This window comes from Stegastes partitus, unplaced genomic scaffold, assembly GCF_000690725.1.
Source record: "Stegastes partitus isolate 25-593 unplaced genomic scaffold, Stegastes_partitus-1.0.2 Scaffold57, whole genome shotgun sequence".
Taxonomy (NCBI): domain Eukaryota; kingdom Metazoa; phylum Chordata; class Actinopteri; family Pomacentridae; genus Stegastes; species Stegastes partitus.
This window is the reverse complement of record NW_007577788.1, coordinates 240109-260121: the sequence shown is the minus strand read 5'-3', so window position 1 is coordinate 260121 and position 20013 is coordinate 240109. Positions and strand designations below refer to the sequence as shown.

Below are 20013 nucleotides of genomic sequence, written 5' to 3'. Positions count from 1 at the left end.
AAAAAAAATCTCAATTGTCATCCAGTGGTGAAAACCAAACCGAACATGTTGCCTTTTTTCCGATATTTGACTTGGGTATAAAATCTAAACAAGCTATTCTTTAATCTTTTGTGTGTGTGTTAGAGTCATAAATAAATGGTAAAATAATGAATAGTTGTTTCATTTTCTTATGTTTCTGAGCAAATGGCACATGAACATACACTTCATCCTAAATTAAATGGAGTCTGGCCTGGACAAGTGCGCTCTATCTACTGGTAAAGACGCTTGGAAGAAGACTGAATAAGTAGATTTTGATCATTTCCTCAAAGAAATATTTTATTTTGCCAGCAGTGAGGTGTGAATGTAGCCACAGTTTTAAATCAATAAACAACCAAACTCCCTTTTTTTTTTTTTTAAATGAAATTCAGCTTCACTCATTCCTCCTTCTTCTCTCCTTTGAGATTCATTGATGCTTTGCTATTGTTACTCAAAATTTTCTGTCCTGATCTGTAAACACGGGTTTGTGCCGATAAATCTCAACACACACACACACACACACACACACACACACACACACACACACACACACACACGCACACACACGCACACACACACAGATTTAAAATGTCATTTTTAACAGTGCATCACAGCTTACAATCAGAAGAAGTCAGCGCAACAAAACAAGGCAGATTAATAAGGAAAACTAGATTCGTTTTCAGCTACATAATACAACAGATTGTGACTGTCAGGAAGCTAAAATCCTGCAGACACACACAAACACACACTCACGCACACATGCACACACATGTAGAAATCATTGCAAACATTTTACACTGATGACATCTGTACATTTACAGAGTGAATAGAAAATGGACAGACGTGGGAGACGATGAGCCCCACTGTAGCTATATTTTATTAATATTTAGAGATATTTATTTTTTGTGTTCTTTCTTTTCTTTTTTTGCAAACACGTTCACAACAGATCAGAATCTACCGAGTGATAAACGTTCATGCCAGAACCAAACTGTCTAAGCATGCAGTCTAAGAACAGGAGCAAACAAAGAGGAAACAAAACAATCTGAGACTCAATCTGTCAACAACAACAATAACAACATGGCTGCTGCTGCTGCTGCTGAGCATCACATCTTTACAAAAGAAGGTACCATCATAATCATCAGAGGGCCAAATGATGCCCTGCAGTCTCCTTCATCTCTGTCTTCAAACTACAGCCTGAAGCATCAGAACCGCTGCTACGGTTACCTGCGCTGGTCGAATTGAATCATCTTCCCGTCACGTGTGTGAAATTTTTGAGATTTAGTGATTCTGAGACAGCAGCGTACTTTGCAGGAAAACAACAGGCCTCAGGCAAGAAACACTTTCATGTTCCAATGTCATCTCAGATGAGTTTTCTTGCAAACAAATTTACACCACAGATTGTATGAAAACATGGATGCAACAAGATGCAATGTCTTGTTAACTCTTGATGACTAAATTTTCACTTTTAGAACATTAGTGAAGAACCTTTAGAAAAAACATTCTGGGCTCTAAAAACTGGAAACACGAGGAAAACTTTGCAGGTCTAATTATCTTTGGATTTATCTGGGTCAGGCAAGCTCAGATCTCCTCTTAGGCTAAGTCCTGATAAATGTTTTTCAGACATCTGGATGGAGCAGAGTGAAGTTGCTGCTACATCCCATCAAAAGGAACCAGTTTGAGCATCTGATTAAAAGTCTTCCTGGGCGACTTCGTTTGGAGGTTTTCCAGGTGGAAGAGGTCGACCCAGAACACTCTAGAGGGAGGGAGTATGTGTCTCATCCTGCCTGGGAACACCTCAGGATCCTAAAGAAGGAACTGAAAAGTGTTTTTGGGGCGAAGGACATCTGGAATAACCTGCTTCACCTGCTGTCTCCCCAGAAAGCAGAAAAACAAATGGATGAATTGATTGTTTTTTTTAAGATTTGGTTCTGAAGCTATTGATTTTAAGTTTTTCAACTTGAGGGCTACACTGGGTTCTGCAGAATCCAAGTGCAGAAACAAGCGGTCAATAAATGTGGCCTCTGGGATTTACTGCGACCAGAAAGATGGAGTCAAGAAATGACATCGAAAAGAAGATTAAAACAGGTTTTTACAATACAAAGGTAAAACAAGTCCGACATGTGAATACATTTCCTAGTTGTTACTGACTGAGATGGAAAATAACTGGACTTCACTTTGGTGATAAAGCACTTCTTCCTGCATATACTCAAAAAGAAGAAGAAAAAAAAGGTATTATCAAGAAATAACTGAAATGTAAACTTTCTGCATTAGAATAACACATTCTTATGAGGGTAACTGTCATTACAGGCAGGTATGCATCTTGTCATTAGTACTACACAGTAAACAGTTGGGCTTTCTCTGCAGGATAGGAGAAAATCAGTTGAATTCTACATTGTGTCATAAAAGTTTGCAATCAGGAGAAGACAGTTAGGTGAGCATTTCAGTGGGATTTGTAAGGGCCTTCACTTCAGGCTCTAATTGTGTTAACTACCACTCGGTTGAGGAGGCATAAAGATATTTCAAAGCAATACGGTTGGCTGGCACCAAAATGAAAGAAAAATGTAGAATTATGAATACAACTTTAATCTGTTTTGATAAAATGTCACTGAGGTAACAAAAAAATTTCAGGATGAAAATTAAATCCTTTCTGGGCAGCAATGAATGCCAAGATGAACTTTAAATTTTGGGGATGGTGTTTAATTTTTAAGGTGAAGCTGCACAGAAAGTCCAAAGTCTGACAAACAAACTGTCGGTACGAGCGGTTCTTTCATGAAGCCTGCTAACGCTGCCATTTTTCTGCCCGGATGTGTGTCATGCATCCCCCAACCTGCCGTCCTCCCCCAAAAATACACCCCCCTCCCTCCCTGATGGTAGAGTCACATGACACAGACAGAAGGAGGGACACTAAAGCTCCTGTTGGAAAGCGACAGCTCAAAGAAGAGTATATGTTTGACACAGAAGACAGACAAGGAAGTTTTAGTTTTCAGGGAGGGGAGGGGTTACAGTATATTTATATAGGTGATGGTTGTAGGTACCCCCCACCACACCTCCACGCTTCCTGTTTTCATGCTGCAGGTCTTTATCCCGAGGCGTTGATGTACAGCTGACTCTGCAGGATGTAGTCGATGACTGGCTGACTCAGGTAGTCCACTACGTGGCCGTCACCGTGCTGCAGGGCCAGTCTGCAGGGAATCAAATAGAACGTCAGTCTTCAGATTTTATATTCTAACCTCCAATTCATGCTTTTTGTGTGTCCGCAAAAGTAAACATGACGTCAGTTTTGTCCACGAGGATCCACACAACCCCTCTGCAGACGACGATTTGTTTCATCCATCCATCATCTATACACCGCTTAATCCTCACGAGGGTTGCGGGGGGGCTGAAGCCTATCCCAGCTGACTTAGGGCGAAGGCAGGGGACACCCTGGACAGGTCGCCAGTCTATCACACTTAGAGACAGACAACCAAGCACACTCACATTCACACCTACGGACAATTTAGAATCACCAATTAACCTCAACATGTTTTTGGACTGTGTGGGAGGAAGCCGGAGAACCCGGAGAGAACCCACGCTGCACGGGGAGAACATGCAAACTCCACGCAGAAAGATTCCGGTGCCCCCACCGGGACACGAACCGGCAACCTTGTTGCTGCGAGGCAACAGTGCTACCTACTGCGCCACCTTGCAGCCGATTTGTTTCACATGAAATCATATAAGAAAACACAATAATAATGACATTTTTCTGCAGTATTAAACCTGATTATTTACATCATGGCATTCAAATCAAATCAAATCAAAGTTTATTGTCATTTTGCTGTACATACACAGTAGTACAGGCAAGATGAGAGAACGTTTCTTCAGGATCATTTCATTAGTAAGTTTTGCGGAATGAACGTCTGGGATAGGCAAGACACTAAACGTTCTCTCTCGCTGTCTCCTGAAGGGGCCGCTGCGTCCATGCATGCCGCCATCACGTTGAACATGGCGAACCTCTTCAGGTCCTGGTAGGTCTTCAGGGACACAAAGACACACATGATGGTGTGACGATGGTGAAGTCGCAGATGCTGCCCAGAGCTAGCTGCCTGTCTGTCCACCCAGAACGATGTCGTCCCCTCCAGCTGTATGGCCGTGCCTGGGATGTTGTCATAGAGCCATGCCTCCGAAAAAGCAAACACACAGCAGTCTTTCCACTCTCTGTGGGTTTCTCTCAGCAAACGTAGCTCGTCCAGCTTGTTGTGGAGGGAGCAGACATTGGAGAGTAGGAACGACGGTCCTGCTGGTCTGGAGGGGTTAGCCTTTAGCCTAGCATGGATCCCAGCTCTCTTCCTCCTCTTTTGTTTACGTTCGTACCGTTAGTACTTCCCTCTCTCTCGGGTAACTGCCAGCGCAGTCTCGATCAGACTCCGTGTTGATGTCCAAATCACAACCGATCGCCACAATTCCAGCGTCGGTCACTGTCCTGACGCCCAGCAAAGTCTCCCAGTCGGAAGTTTTGCGGAATGAACATCTGGGATAGACAAGACACTCAAAATGTTCACTTTCGTTGTCTCCTGAAGTGGCCGCTGCGTCAATGCGTGCAGTCATCACCATGGCAACCATTCAGCCATATTAATAAGTAACTTCATTATTTTTACACATGTAGGAAAACCTTCATGAAAAATTTAAATGATACAACTGTTATGTGCTGGGGGCACATTTTTTCACCCTTTATTTTAGTTTTCATATTTCCCCCTCCTTTTTGTGTTATTGGAGCATGTTTAGTTTACTTTTTTTCAGTAATTGATTAAGCCACGGCTCCGCCTATAAATAGGCTGGATTTTTGTTCTCTCTCTCTCTTTTCTGGGCCGTAACAACAACATACACATTACATAAAATGAAAGCAAGAAACTGCACTTTAATTATGTAGAAACACTCTTTATGAGATGGTAATTTTTTTGTTATTTTACAGTAGTTTTGGGCGCACTAGCTGCTGGAATATTACTTCTCTCTCTCTCTCTATCTCTCTCTCGCTCTCTCTTTTTTTTTTTTCTTTACAAAAAACCAGTCTGTTAGTAGACATATACTGGATTACTGTATGGCCATTGTACATTTCTCCAAAATGTTCAAATATTTTTTCTCTCGCCTCATCTTGTGATGTACATTGCATACAGTGGAGCTTTAAAATGCACAAGTACAAAAGACCTCAATAAAAAAAAAATTAAAAAAACAACATAACATCATGAACATAACTTGTAATAATACAATTATTCGATCAGTGAACACAACCTGGATAAACAGCAGAACATAAATGTACAGAATGGTTAAATTGTAAAAAAACAAAAACAAAAAAAAAACAAAAAAAAAAACAAAAAGGATAAATAAATACATTTTAAAATTGGGTATTTTCTTTACTATAACAGTTTAAAGTAATATTTCTACTTGAAATCAGTGCTTTGAAGCCCTTTAAAGACCTGGAGGATCCCTGTTAAACTCTCCAGACCTGCAGTTCTCTACCTGACCACCAGATCTCCTCAGTTTCCATCCATCATCTATACACCGCTTAATCCTCACTGGGGTCGGGGGGGGGCTGGAGCCTATCCCAGCCAATTTAGGGGACACCCTGGACACGTCGCCAGTCTATCACAGGGCCACACTTAGAGACAGACAACCAAGCACGCTTACATTCACACCTACGGACAATTTAGAATCACCAATTAACCTCAACATGTTTTTGAAAGATCCCGGTGCCCCCATCGGGACGCGAACTGGCGACCTTCTTGCTGCGAGGCAACAGTGCTCTCCTCAGTTTTTCCTGACAATTTACTGTCTTTTTGACCCTCTGTAAGACAGAAGTTTGTAAATTACATCACTTCCTCCAGCACAGTCTGAACTGTTTGAAGCGTTGTGCTGCAAAGCTACAAATCCTGCCCTCTGTAATGTGAAGGAAAAACCTAAAACAAACTTTGTCACAGTCTACAGCAGCACAAACATGAGTGCTGTTACGGACTTTTTTTTGTTCAATATCTGTGTGTTTATTCCCACCTGCTCTTGGTTGAGCTGACAATGGCCATTGGGTGGTTCGTTGCATCCTTCACAACAGTTATGTTGTCCTGAAACAGAAGAACAGCAGAGAGGTCAGCAGAGGAGATTTCTCAGGGTGAAAACGAGTCCGAGGTGAATGTTTTGTTCTCTTACCTTGTACTTGCGGAGGATGGAGGAGTGGTTCATGATCCTCTCTGTGTCGGCTCCATCACGGGGAACCACAACAATGCCAAAATCTCCAACGATCACCTCCATCTGAGAGCACAGAAACACGAGTGTTAGTGCTGAGAACGGTATGAAGGGTTGGAAGAGGAACTTCGGCTTCATGTGGTCACCTCAGGTCAAAATCATCTCATCTCATAGAAACTCCGGCTGTGTCTGAAATCAGTCACTCCTGTACTGTGTTGTGTGTTCTCTATTTTGTAGTGCTGAACGAATGTTAGAACCTCTATAGTGCACTCAAAGTGTCCTTACAGCAAATAGTCACCAAACAATATGTACCATCATTCATTGCTTCTAAGAATGAAGGGCAGATGCTTGACAGAACCAATTGGTGGTATTTCCACAGATTTCTAACTATTTTATAGTGTTAAGACATATTTTCTTATGAGTATATCTTTTTATCTTTTTAGAGAGTCAAAATGACGACACACACGTGACAAATCCTGAGTTACTGCAAGAAAGCATTCCAAGAAAAAAGAAAAAAGTTATTTTAATTTTAATTTTTATTTTAATTTTGGAAAATACACTGATTATAACATGAATTTATCACAAACATGCCAGTCAGTTCCCTACATTAGCCAGCATCGATCTGATATGTTTAAATTGAGCGACAGCAGTGATGTAATTAATAGCGCCCAGACTCAAGTAGTGTCCGAAGGTGTTATTTTTGCCATAGAGCTCCCTACATAGTTGACTATTTAGTGGTCGCTAGATAAAAAAAAAAAAAGGGAATGAGTGCATGATTTCAGACACAGCTCATGATTGGAGAGTTTGCTTGCTGAGTAGACGATTTGTAAAGTGTTTTCAGGTGCAGCTTTGGTGAGCTCTAATATTTGTGCTGTTGAGTATCAAAAAGCAACTTTTCACTGCAGGAACTCGAGGCAGGTAAGAGGTGGCGTTTACACAAACAGCAACTTAATCAACTCTTACATTCTTTCAGTTTCCATTGCGAAGTTGAATCCAACAGCTTGGATGGCAACATTAACTCCAAGTCAGAACAATGACAACAAGGAGTTACTGGACGCAACTCCAGATCTATGGAGGTTTGTCATCTTAACAAACCTCCATACGGTGAACATGGATCACTCCATGTTCACCACTACACCTCAGTTGTTGACACAGGAAAGTTTGATGCAACTTTTTAGTTCTCAACAGTCAACTGCAGACATTACAGAGACTTCCAGAACAGATATTCAAAGCTAAATCAAAGTAGTTTGCCACCTCAGGTATTCAAGAATTAACTGATTTATTGCTCTGTTTTGAGTAACTTATTACTTTGTGGCTGAAACTACAGAGACTGGAAAAGGACACAGGAAGATCATCTAAAAATCAGTGAAACACAGTTGCAGCAGTTATCAAGAGCCATAGTACCACTAATCAGAGCTGCAGTGGTCGTCCTCCTAAAATGACTCCATAGACAGTGGATTACTTTCACAACTGAGCTGTGAAAAACTGATGGCAGCTGCTTCAGTCTTGGCACACGGGTTATCAATGGAAATCAGAGTTTCTGTGAAGCTCAGACAGTCTGAAAGTTTATGTTTACAGTTTACAGTTTATGCCGTCAACCTCTATGGACGACATCTACAAAGATACATTTGTTGGGTTCAGATGATGTGCAGTATGTTTGGTGTGAACCTGACCAGGACTACCACAGTGAATGCATCATCCTGACAGTGAAGCACGGAGGAGGGGGTGTGAAGATATGGAGCTGCATGAGTGAAAATGTTTTTGGGAGAAGACATTTACAGATGAAACCATTAATATGTGTGGATAAACCACAATACATTCTGACAAGATGGCACAGTCTGCAGAAGCTTGAAGAAGCTTGAAGAAGAGGAATATTCCAGAATGAAAGCCATCCAAAACACAAAATCACTCAAGAGTTTCTAAAGAACGAAAAAGTGAGAGCTACGACCTGGACAAGAATGTCTAAACCAATAGAACAGCCTTGGGTCCTCGTAAAGACAAAGGTAGAGCAACAGAGCTCCTCCAGCAAAGAGCAGCTGAAAAGTTTTCATGTTTTTCATGTTTTGTTTTTGGTTTTTTTTCCGCAGTGTCATCTTTCAAACATTTCTCTCTGATTTTGCTGTTTAATACCTGGACACAAATGTGGTAAAGCAGTTGTTTGGTGAGAACTGCACTGCAGCTGTTTCCTTTGTCAGCAACATCGAAATGACCCACTGATCATTGCGATAGAGTCCTGGGCACTCTAGCTACAGGGGGCGGGTCTACATGTAGAAGGGGTCGGGGCTACAGTGTGCTTACATCACTGTCCTTCCACAGGCCAGGGATGCAGAAGGACTCCAGGAGATCACTGCCACACAGGAGCAAGATGCGCAACTCTACAGACGACAAACAGGCAGGAGGAAAAAGACACGTCCTCAGTAAACATCACGTTTACCGGATTTCAAACAAACCAGAAGGAGTTCAGACACAGCAGGAAGGAAAACCAGAGGACAAAACACAGCAGTCTGCTCAGGAGACCACTCACCAATCTCCTCGTATCTCATCGCAGTCCCCAGGTTGGCATTTTCATCTGACACAACGACACAAAACACGTGTAATTACACAAATTACACAGTTTCTTTCAGTATCTTTGTTTTAGTAATACAACACATTCTTGCTTTTCTGTTTGCTGAACACGTAAAGCAACCAATAAATGTTGTCGAAATGCAGGAAGACACATGAAGAGAACCCTAAATAAAAACCTAACTGGTTCATTCCATCTCAGTTCACCAAACTGTAAAAAAAAAAGTTCACACCTGACCATTTCATATTTGCTATTTTTTTTTTCTGTGGATAATTTATTAAGTAAAACATATGAAAAGTTTTTTGTGACACGTCTTGTAACTTTTTGAGTTGAAAAATCCTTAAAGAGGGGTGGAGTCATGTCGATTTTTTGCTAAATTATGGTTTTGCAAAATGCATATTACAGTAATTTTTTTTCCTCATAAATTATGCCTCTGACTAGCACCATACTCTACATTTTAAAGCTCCTACTGGTGCCAATCACAAGAAAAACAAAAAATCTACTTCTTAGGTGAAAAATAAAGGTATTATGGTTGGTGGAATATCGGCGTAGACGGAAACATTGACATTTTTTGTGCCGATTTGCACCATCATATAACTGATTTGTATTATTCAGTATTATTATTATTAGTCTCATTATTTCTGATGAGCCACAGATTGGTGCAAACAAAACAACACAAAAATCAACATGACCCACCTTCTTTAAGATTTTTTTTACTCAAAAAATAATGTTAACTATGAACCCAGATTTTACACATTGTCAACTCAATCAATAGTCACCACTTTAAAAAAAAAAAATCTGTCAAATTGAAGATGGTCAGGCATGGGGCATTTGGTCAAATAACAGATGAAAAAACTAAAAAGACAAAAAAACAAACAAAACTAAACTCACTTTCAGGCATTTCATGCAGCATTCAAACACTCATATTTCAGACACATTTTGTGGGTGTTGAAGTTTGATACTTGTCTCTACTGTATGTGCAGTAAAAACAGCACAAAGAGGAGGAATAATATTAATGCTAGGAGATGCCCATTATCAGGAATTAACAGACATGGACACTTTGAAGGGAATTATCCTGCTCATACAATGATCACATGCCAAATAAGAAAAAATTGAACATAAATGTATATTTTCATATGTTTTGCAATCAGTGTCTGAAGTATTCTACAAGCCGTAACTCCCTGAGAGCTAGAACAATCATTACCATCCCATTATGTTCTAATATAATGGAAACATTATACTCCAGTAAAGAGGACGAAGCTTTGACACGATCAGCAACCGGAGATTTTTCTAGTCCGCTCAACTTTTACAGCCCGGTCTGTCATTGTATTAACTGCCCATTTTATAGGTTTTATGTTAATTTCATTTTTCATGTTCTGTTTGGTTTAATTTAATATTTTTATTTTTTTCTTTCTTGAGCTGCAGCCCACTCATCAAAGTTGTCATAATCTCCAAAAACAAAATGACTAAATGATTAGTTTTTGTAACTAATTAGATGTCAGTTTGTTAATGTGCTCCAACAAGTTGTCAGTGGAAGCTTTAACTGCTTTGTTGTTGCTATGGTCACTTATTTAAAATTCAATACTAACCCAGACCACAGACCAATATATGAGACATGTGTCAGTTGGGATCCATCCATTATCTATACACCGTTTAATCCTCACGAGGGTCGCGGGGGGACTGGAGCCTATCCCAGCTGACTTAGGGCGAAGGCAGGGGACACCCTGGACAAGTCGCCAGTCTATCACAGGGCTACACTTAGAGACAGACAACCAAGCACACTCACATTCACACCTACGGACAATTTACAATCACCAATTAACCTCAACATGTTTTTGGACTGTGGGAGGAAGCCGGAGAACCCGGAGAGAACCCACGCTGCATAGGGAGAACATGCAATCTCCACGTAGGTTGGGATGATATACAAAATAAAAGTAATGAAAGATAATGGTATTATACATGCATATACAGTTGAAACCATAAGTTTACAAACACTATAGAAAAAGACACATAACCTTTTTTTTTAATCAACTGTCTGGCATTAAATCAGATTAAACTTTTTCTTTTTTGGTCAGTTAGGATTAATAAAAATATTTGAATTTGCTAAATTCCAGAATAATGAGAGAGAGATTTTTTGTAGTCACATTTAATGTCAGACGGTGAGAAAAAAAAGGTTTTATGTCTTTTATACAGTATATATAAACATCGGCTTTCAACTGTATATGGAGGAAACTGATAGATTAATTAAACTCCTGAAGCTTTTTATAGATGAACTGTGACCTCATGCCCTTTTTTTATTCCTTTTCTTATTCTTTCATCTCTCCCTGTTTTTCATCAAGCCTTTCCTCTGCAAACTTTACAAATTGTTTCTTCATATGACTTCAAGAAACTCATTTTCTCAAATCTACGCTTGTACATATAAGAAAACAAAATCCTCCAGATAATTTTAGCTCTTGTAATATTATTATATTTGTTTTTTTGTGTATTTGCTTTCTTGTGTAGTTCTTACTGTGTCCTTACCAACAAAGGTGAAGCGCTCGATGTGTGGGCGGACACAACAGATTTTGCCCAAACTCTCACTAATCTTCCCCCACAGTTTGACTGAGCAGAGAGTGACAGAGAGGAGAAAGTTTAAAATCTACTCCAGCACACATCAGTTCATCACCACAAATTATAATGGTATTTACTATAATGGTAATAAAACAGCATCAACATGTAAAAAGACGACAGCTGCATCTTTTTGTACTGATGTGTGAAGTTCTAACTCACTGGCTGTGGGGCTGTGATTCATGTTGTTGTGGTTCTGGTAGATGGGCGTGGTCTGGTTCTGTGGCTGACCAATCACAGGGGTGGTGGACGGTGTGTTGACGTTGGACAGGATGCAGCCAGTGACTCTCTGAGGAAACAGAAACATCATCAGAAATGGGTTTGAAATGAAGAACATAGCTACGTTTTAGATTTTATCTAATAACTACACACAGACGTTAAAGCCTCCAGCCAGACAGAACACTGACTTCCAGACAGAACTGGCCGACACCCACCTTCATGAGGTCACGGTGATGCTCCAGCACGCTGCAGGTGGTCTGCCAGGTGTCCTGATAACACTCCCAGGGGTCCACTCTGCACCGAACCCAACAAACACAATAATTTATTCTTGTAAGAGATGCCTAATAGCTAGGCAACAAGATAAGAACAAAAAATGAACAAAAAAAAGACAAAAAGAGACAAAAAATTATGAGGACATATATAAATTACTACAAACAGAGACGCGAGACAGCCACAAAGAGACACTAAACAACTACAAGAAAAACAGCAAAACTGATACAAAAAGAGACCCAGAATAACTCAGTAATCAGACGGAAGACTACTACAAAAAGAGACACCATACAACTACAAGAAGAACAACAACAACTATAAAATGACAACAAAAAATTACATAAAAAGAGATTTAAAACATCTCCAAAAAAGACGCCAAATGACTAGAAGGAGAGAGACAAGACAACTGTAAAAAGAGACACTAACCAAACTACAAATAGTCAGAAAATAACGACAAAAAGAACAGATGTAGAAAGTGATTAAAGACAACTACAAAGAGACATAAAAAGACTACAAGTGACAACAAATGGCTACGAAAAGAGACTCCTAATTACTACTAGGACACACAAAATGACTACAATAAGTTACACAAAAAAAGACGCCAACCAATCTATAAGTGACAAAATTACTTCACAAAAAGACATATGAAGAGATGAAAAACAACTACAAAGAGATGCAAAAGGACCCCAAAAAAGACAACTACAGAAAGAGATGCCAAATTACTACGTGGATGTACAAAATGATGACACTAAGTTACACTAAAAGAGATGGTAAGCAAACAAGGAGGCATAAAAGGACTACAAAAAGCAACAAAAAGTGATGCTAAATGACTACAAAGTGATGCAAGACAACTACAAAGAAACGTAAAATGACAACAAAAATTAACATTAACAGATATGCTAAATCCCTACAAAAAGAGATGCCAAATGACTACAAGGACACAAAATGACTACATGTTAGACAAAGCTAGAAGCAAGACAACTGCAAAACAGACACTGACCAAGGTGACATAAAATTATTCCTAAAAGAGACACAGAAAGTGATGACAAACCATTACAAGGAAACAAATTACGATAAGAATGCTCAAAACGACACAAAAAGTTATTCAGGACAACCACAAATAGACAACGACAAGGAGACACAAAACAGCTGCAAAAAGTGACACCAAAAGAGATTCCAGTTAACTGCAAGAAGACATAAAATGGCTAAAAAGAGAGACACAAGAGCAACACAATGTCCAGCTGATAAAAGTAAAGGAGATTAGATGAAATTTAAAAAAGAATAAAAATAAAAAATTGATTTGGATGCAAGAGCAGACACTGCTCTGAAAATGAGCAGGACACAAATACAATAATCTTTCAGCTAAAACAACCCAAACAGGTAGAAGCTTTTACTGTGAAAAAAGATGGAGGGCATCTAACCTGATCCAGTCAGAGGACTGGACAGCGAGCTGACACATAGTGAGACGATGTCTGCTTGACACGAGACCCTGCGGACACACAAAGCAGCACAATCAGTCCACAGTTGCACACAATCAGCACAACATCTGGACTGAAACGCCTGCACAGAGACTCAGATTATCTCCTTTAATCTTTACTTTTCATTCTCAGTGAGTGATGACACTAATAAAGAGGCCACTGCCAAACATGCTCTGTTGGTTAAACAAGGTGTGAAGGTCCGGAACAGGCTTCTTTCATCATTATTAAACAGAAAAGCAGCAGGAGATAAAACAAGTCGAAAACTGATACAAGCTCAGATTATCACCTGGATGTGTCTAAAGCAGCTGCATATGAGGAAATTGTAAAACAAAACCAGCCATTGTTGTCTGGCAGGTTTGTGAGTCATCAGCTTGTATCAGGTCCGACATAATATTGATGTGAATGACCTCAATCACTAGTAATCCACTGCAGGTATAGATGTTGAAACTTTTTTTTTTAAAACGACATTTGAAATAAGCAACAAAGATTCCTGATGTGGCTGAAACTGGATTTCTGTAGCATCTATTATTCATGTTGTGTGTTTCTATAGAGGCAGAGCAAAAGTAGGACAAGACCTTCATTAATTCCAGCAGGGAACAGAATGGAAAACAACAGCATCAGCAGCAGCAGTATAGAGCTGCAGCTGCAAACTGTGTGGTGTTTTTTGTGAGACTGACGGAGTCAAACACATAAAACAACCATCTGCCTATAAGGCAAATTAAGCTTTATAATTAAATCATGTTTCTGTGACCTTCTCGGAGTATTAGGAAGCATTTCCAGTCATCAGAAACTCTGTTTGTTCAGGATGAATATGAGTCAGATCAGGCTGGTGAATACAGGATGCATCAGCAGTGAGTACAAACCCGTGCAATATGACATTAATGTCAAGGGATTCTAAACTGCATCACATCCTCTAAGTTGAACAGTAGCTACTTGCTCTGATATAAGATTAAGAACTAACTGTTTAAATGTATTATATTAAAAACACAGGCCCTACAGTAGGAACTAAATGCAACAAAAGTCAGAGCATCTTTCATTACGGGGATTCAAAACATATTTTTTCAGTAATTTTTCATCCTCCTTTATGTTTATGACAGACTCAATGCTCCTCAGCATGGATGATCCCAGAGTCCACTAATTTCTGCACACGTTTTCACATTCTTCACAGAGAATGTATTTGTTAGCTTATCTTTGCTGGAGGGTTTGTGTTGCCTTTCTCTACCTCAAAATTGTTCTGTTGGATTCAAGTCTACATTAAAAACTGGGCATTGGATGGTTTTCATTCTGCAATATTTCACTTCTTCAAGCTTCTGCAGACTGTGAGTCATCTTGTCAGAAAGTATTATGTTTTGTCCACAGACATTCATGGTTTTCTATAAATGTACTCAACAACTTTTGCCCTCATGCAGCTCCATATCATCTCCCTCCCTCCTCCGTGCTTCACTGTCAGGACTATGCATTCACTGTGGTAGCCCTGGTCAGGTTCACACCAAACATGCTGGACTCCATCTGAGCCCAAAAAATCCATATTCATCTGACCAAAGAATGTTCTCCAATCGTCATCAGGCTTCTCTTCATGTTCTTTAATCATCCAGTTTTGTGCCGAGGAGCAAACATTGGTGTTTCTCTTGTCCGTTGTCCATAGAGACTGATGTTCTGACGTGTCCTTGAAACTCTCTGAGCTTCACAGAAACTCTGATTTCCATTGATAACTCCTGTGTCAAGTCTGAAGCAGCTGCTGTTTTTTACAGCTTGATTATGAAAGTTGTCTGTGGAATCATTTTAGGAGGATGACCACTGCAGCTCTGATTAGTGGTACTAAAGCTCTTTCTGTTTCACTGATTTTTAGTTGATCTTCTTTTATCCTTTGTCATCTTTTGCAAAGCCTCACAATCAGATTTATCAGCATCTCTGGCAGTTGTTTTCCATGTGTAGTCATGGTGCAGACATGCAGACAGACACAGTCACTTTCTGCTTTGGCCCTGCATTTTCGATATCGTCTTTCTAAAATATTTGTTTTTAAATGTTAATAAGAGCAAATACTATGCTGTTCAGTTATTTAGAGCTGTTACAAGCAGAAAGTGACAAGGGCATACTGTCAGTAAAAACAATAAATGATTAGAAACAGTAGGAGTGGGCACCTGTTAAATAACAGACAGGTATGTGATGAATACAGTGTTAAAAGGCGCCTTTGTGTGCAGCTGAATGCAGCTTTGAGTAAGGAAAACATACTGGACCTCATCTGAGCCCAACAAATTTATCTTCATCTGACCAAAGAATTTTCTCCAACATCCATCAGGCCGATTTTCGTGTTCTGTAGCAAAGTTTCATCTTGCAGTTTTGTGTCAAACCGCACACAGGGGCGTTTTTCTTGTCCTCTGTCCATAGAGGTTGATGCTCTGAAGTGTCCTTCACACTGTCTGAGCTTCACAGAGACTCTGATTTCCATTGATAACTCCTGTGTCAAGTCTGCAGCTGCTGACGTCTGTTTTTCACAGCTTGGTTGTAAAAGTAGTTCACTGTCTGTGGAGTCATTATCCGAGGACGACCACCTCAGCTCTGATTAGTGGTACTAGAGCTCCTTCTATACCTCCTGATTACTGCTGACACTGTGGTTCACTGATTTTTAGTTGATCTTCCTGGATCCTTTTCCATTTTTGTGAAGTCCCAAGAATTTTTCAGTTCTTCTGGCAATTCTATCCATATGGAGCCATAATACATAATACAGACATGCATACGTCCAAAACTGAGAAAGTTCTGCTGTTCACAGCTCATTTTCTAACCACATTCATGCAGTTAGGCTGATTGGAAATCACAGGTGGATTCACAGTTTCTACTTCGGGGAGTGAAGTTTCAATATAGAATAATACCAGTCCTTCTGAAGCATTTGTTTTTGATTGTTCATAGGAAGAAATCCTCTACTGTTCAACTCAGAAATAATACACTTTTTAAGAGGTATTGCAATTTTGAATAGTTTGACATTTAAGTTACACTATGAAGTGTATTGTCATACACTGAGATTTTTCATAATTGGCCATGTTTCTGTATAATTGTCAAGTGAATCTGAAGACAACTTTTATAGTGATACTTTGGTACTTTTGCATTTTTGACACCAGAACATCATTAAAGACTAATCAAAAGGTAAATTTGTCTCTACTCACAGGTTTTCCATAGGAGTCGTGTACTGGTGAGATGATCCCTCCGATCACAATGAAGCGCCCTGTTTTGTGCAGATACTCTCTGGCTTTTTCTGCAAACAGAGAAACAGAAAAAATAAGGGTGTGGAATACATTAAACAATAACGACCGGGGGCCTCATCTATCATCAGTGCATACGCACAGATATGGGCATAGAGCGTGTATACGAACATTCCTATGCAAAGTATGGAATTTATCAACTTGTACTTATACTTAGGATTTTTGCGTAAATATACGCACAACTCTGACCATGCGTAGACATAATCTAGCAGTAGAATAGTGAAGCTACAAATAGAAAGCATTTGTTGATTTTGACCACCGGCACATTCCACCGTGAGGTTGGAGACATATGCAGCATTTCCCAGCGACCACTGAGCAGGATCAAGCCGCCAGTGTTGGATGCCATAAGTTCCCTGGCCCCAGCCTACATCCGGTTCCCTTACAGCCATCACCAATGAGCCCAAATCAAACAGGGACTTAACGCCATTGCTGGATTCCTAAACATAAGTGGAGCCACAGACTGCCTCACATCACTAATGAATTTAATTTTGTAAATTGACAAGGGTTTCATTCAATCAACGTACAAATAATTTGCAATGCATATTTGTCGTTATCCAACATTGTTGCCCGGTGGCTTGGAGGAACACACGACTAATTCATTGAACAGAACAGCTCTGTGGGTGTGTCTCCAAGCAGGAGCTGTTGAAGATGGCTGGCTTACTAGTGAGTGTTACAAAGTGTGGAAATGTTGTGGCTGGATTTAACATGGTTTTTAAAACATCTCATCTGTAGTAATCAGGGTTATCCACTGGGTGAACATTCGGTATTAATTCGTCCTCCAGTTGCTGTCATTTCTCTTTTATGGGCTGTGATGCGTTTTTTTGGCACTAAGCTTAACGTCAAACCACTTTTTAAAAATTTTTGGCAGCGATCTGTCCTCTGACCCAATAGAAATGACTGTGGTGGTTGTCTTGTCCCATGCAGCATTTTTTCTTTCGCTGCTTATCCCAACATTTCACGCACCAAACAATATTTTCTGATTTGTGTCAACCTCGCTGACAAGTACCTCAATCTCAGTTTCAGGAAAGTTCCTCTTTTTCGCCCTTTTTGCCACGATGATGATGACAGGTGAGGGAAAAATAAGTCTTCACTTGCTTTATAAAGAGGTGTGTTGCTGCCATATATGGTGATTTGGAGGCGTTTCTGAAGGCAACGTGCACGAGTATGGAGGTTAAGAACAAGTGGGATTTATCAACACTGATGTACGTACGACCCCGTACGCACGTTTGATAAATACAGATTTTTTTGTACTTACGCACACTCTAAATTTCATGCGTACGACAGAATTTAGAACCTTTTCTATGCACTGATGATAAATGAGGCCCCTGGGCTGTAGCTGAACCAAAAATTTACACTGATAATTACAAGTGAGCTGGTGGTTTTATTTATTTACCATTACAAATTAAATAGGATGACATATGTGGAGTGGCAGAAATGGTGGTTTCCCATTTTTGAAACCTGTAGGTTGTATTCCAACTATCAGGGAATCACACTGCTCAGGCTTTTCCGGGAAAGTTTATTCCACAGAGTTGGATGGAAGGCTACAGCTGAGTGTTGAACCTTGGATCTAGAAGGAGGTATGTGGGTTCTGTCCTGGCTGTGGAACAGTGGACCAGCTTGTTACCCTTTGTTGTTGCAGAGAGGGTCATGGCAGGTGGACCATGAAGTTCACATTTTGTGGACTTTGAGAAGACCTATGACTGTGTCACTGGGGGAATAATATGGGGAGTTTTGTTAGGGCACCAGGTTAAGATACATCCAGTCCCTCTACAACAAAGTCAGAGCTGTGTTCATATTCTCTGGTGGGTGTTGGAGTCTACCAAGGTTGCCACATGTCTGCTGTTGTGTTATTTATGGACAAGGTCTCAAGATGCAGTCATTGTGAGGAGGAAGTCCGATTTAAGGACCTCAGAATTGCATGTTTTTTTTTGCAGATGATGTGGTTCTGTTGTCATGTTTTCATCCCAAACCAGTGAATTGTTCCCTTTGGGTTTGAGGTTTGTTACTGTCCCCAGTGAAGGAGTTTAAGTATCTCAGGATCTTGTTCATAAGTGACAGGAAAATGAAGTATGAGATGAATAGTTGGATTAGTGCAGCTTCAGCAGTCGTTGTCCCGAACCATTTTGGGAAATCTCTCAATTTACTAACTTTACGTTCCAACTCTCTCTGGGTAGTGACTAAAAAAAATGGTGGCTGAGCTCAGCCTTAGAGATAGTGTAAGGAGCTGGAACATCTGGAGGAAAGGAGTCAGCGGATTCAAATGCCTCCTGGACGTAATCAACTAGGAGGTGACCCTGAAGTAGAACCAGAACTCACTGGAAGGATCCATATCTCATCTTCCCTGGTAACACGTCTGGAAGAGCTGGAACGTGATGCTGATGTCTGGATTGACCTAATAATCCTGCTACTATGGAGGCCTGGAAATGGTAGACAATGGGTGGATAGATAAAAATGACTGCTTTTATTCTTTGTAGCTAGTGGTCTTGTTTGTTCTTCTCAGAAAATGGTGCAAAACTGTCCATGTTGGAGAACTGGTCAACAAAATAACTTAATAACAGAATAAACACAGACATAACCGACAGTGTGCATGCTAGAAATAAGTTCTGCTCTATCTTTGCACACTAAGCTAAAACTTGCTATACAGCTCTTTTGACCACTTTTTTGTTTTCTTTTTGAAACAAGAATATACAGTAAAGACCATTTAAGACCAAGAACATTTCTCACAATGTCAAAGCCTTTTTTGCTGCCACATCAATCCAACAGTTCTTATATTTGACAACAGTCTTTCTGCATGTCTTTTCTGGGATTTGTTCCTCTTTGGGATGAAGTTGAAGACTTCCTCACCATCACTCTGGTCTTCACTTCCTCCATAGATTCTCAATGGGATTTAGGTGTGGACTCGAACATCTTCTGGTTGTTTGCTGTTCACTATTTCTTCATTGTCTTCCTCTGGGCTTCGCCTGGATTCCCAGCTGAGCTTTTTTTAAATTATCCTTTTGAACAGTTTGCTGCCATGGCGACGGTGATGTTAACAAGCTCTTTGAGCAAAGATGTGACTGATGGAGGTTTTTTTGTTTGAGTCATTGGCTCATTGAAGGATCAGTGTAAGTTTTTCTGCAGACTGCCTGATGTTTTTCTCAACAAGCTTTACTTAATCTTCTTTTCTCACAATGCCCTTTACTTTGATGAGGCTGAAAAACATCCAGAAAGCATCACATTCTTACCAGGTTTGACTGTTGGGAATGCTTCTCCTTCTCTGGTCCCTGTCTCCAAAAAACTCCATTTTCATCCCATCCTACCACAGAACTGAAGACTAGAAGCTTTTTCTTTGTCCAGTTGCACTTTTGTTTGTCTCTCTTGAAAAAGTGAATTCCTTTTTCAAGAGAGACAAACA

The 20013-nt window shown here is 40.1% G+C and overlaps 1 protein-coding gene across 1 annotated transcript in view; it reads right to left on the bottom strand.

Moving 5' to 3' along the window:
• Positions 1-294: 294 nt before the first annotated feature.
• The window catches only part of nmnat2 (nicotinamide nucleotide adenylyltransferase 2), a 24154-nt gene continuing 4435 nt past the window's right edge, over positions 295-20013 (bottom strand). The window contains exons 2-11 of the mRNA XM_008275688.1: positions 16524-16612; positions 13306-13373; positions 11830-11908; positions 11558-11684; positions 11309-11389; positions 8750-8794; positions 8524-8600; positions 6190-6291; positions 6037-6104; positions 295-3197 (exon numbers count right to left, since the gene is read on the bottom strand). Coding sequence (XP_008273910.1) covers positions 3095-3197; positions 6037-6104; positions 6190-6291; positions 8524-8600; positions 8750-8794; positions 11309-11389; positions 11558-11684; positions 11830-11908; positions 13306-13373; positions 16524-16612 — 839 coding nt within the window. The 3' untranslated portion in view covers positions 295-3094. The remainder of the gene's footprint in view (positions 3198-6036; positions 6105-6189; positions 6292-8523; positions 8601-8749; positions 8795-11308; positions 11390-11557; positions 11685-11829; positions 11909-13305; positions 13374-16523; positions 16613-20013) is intronic.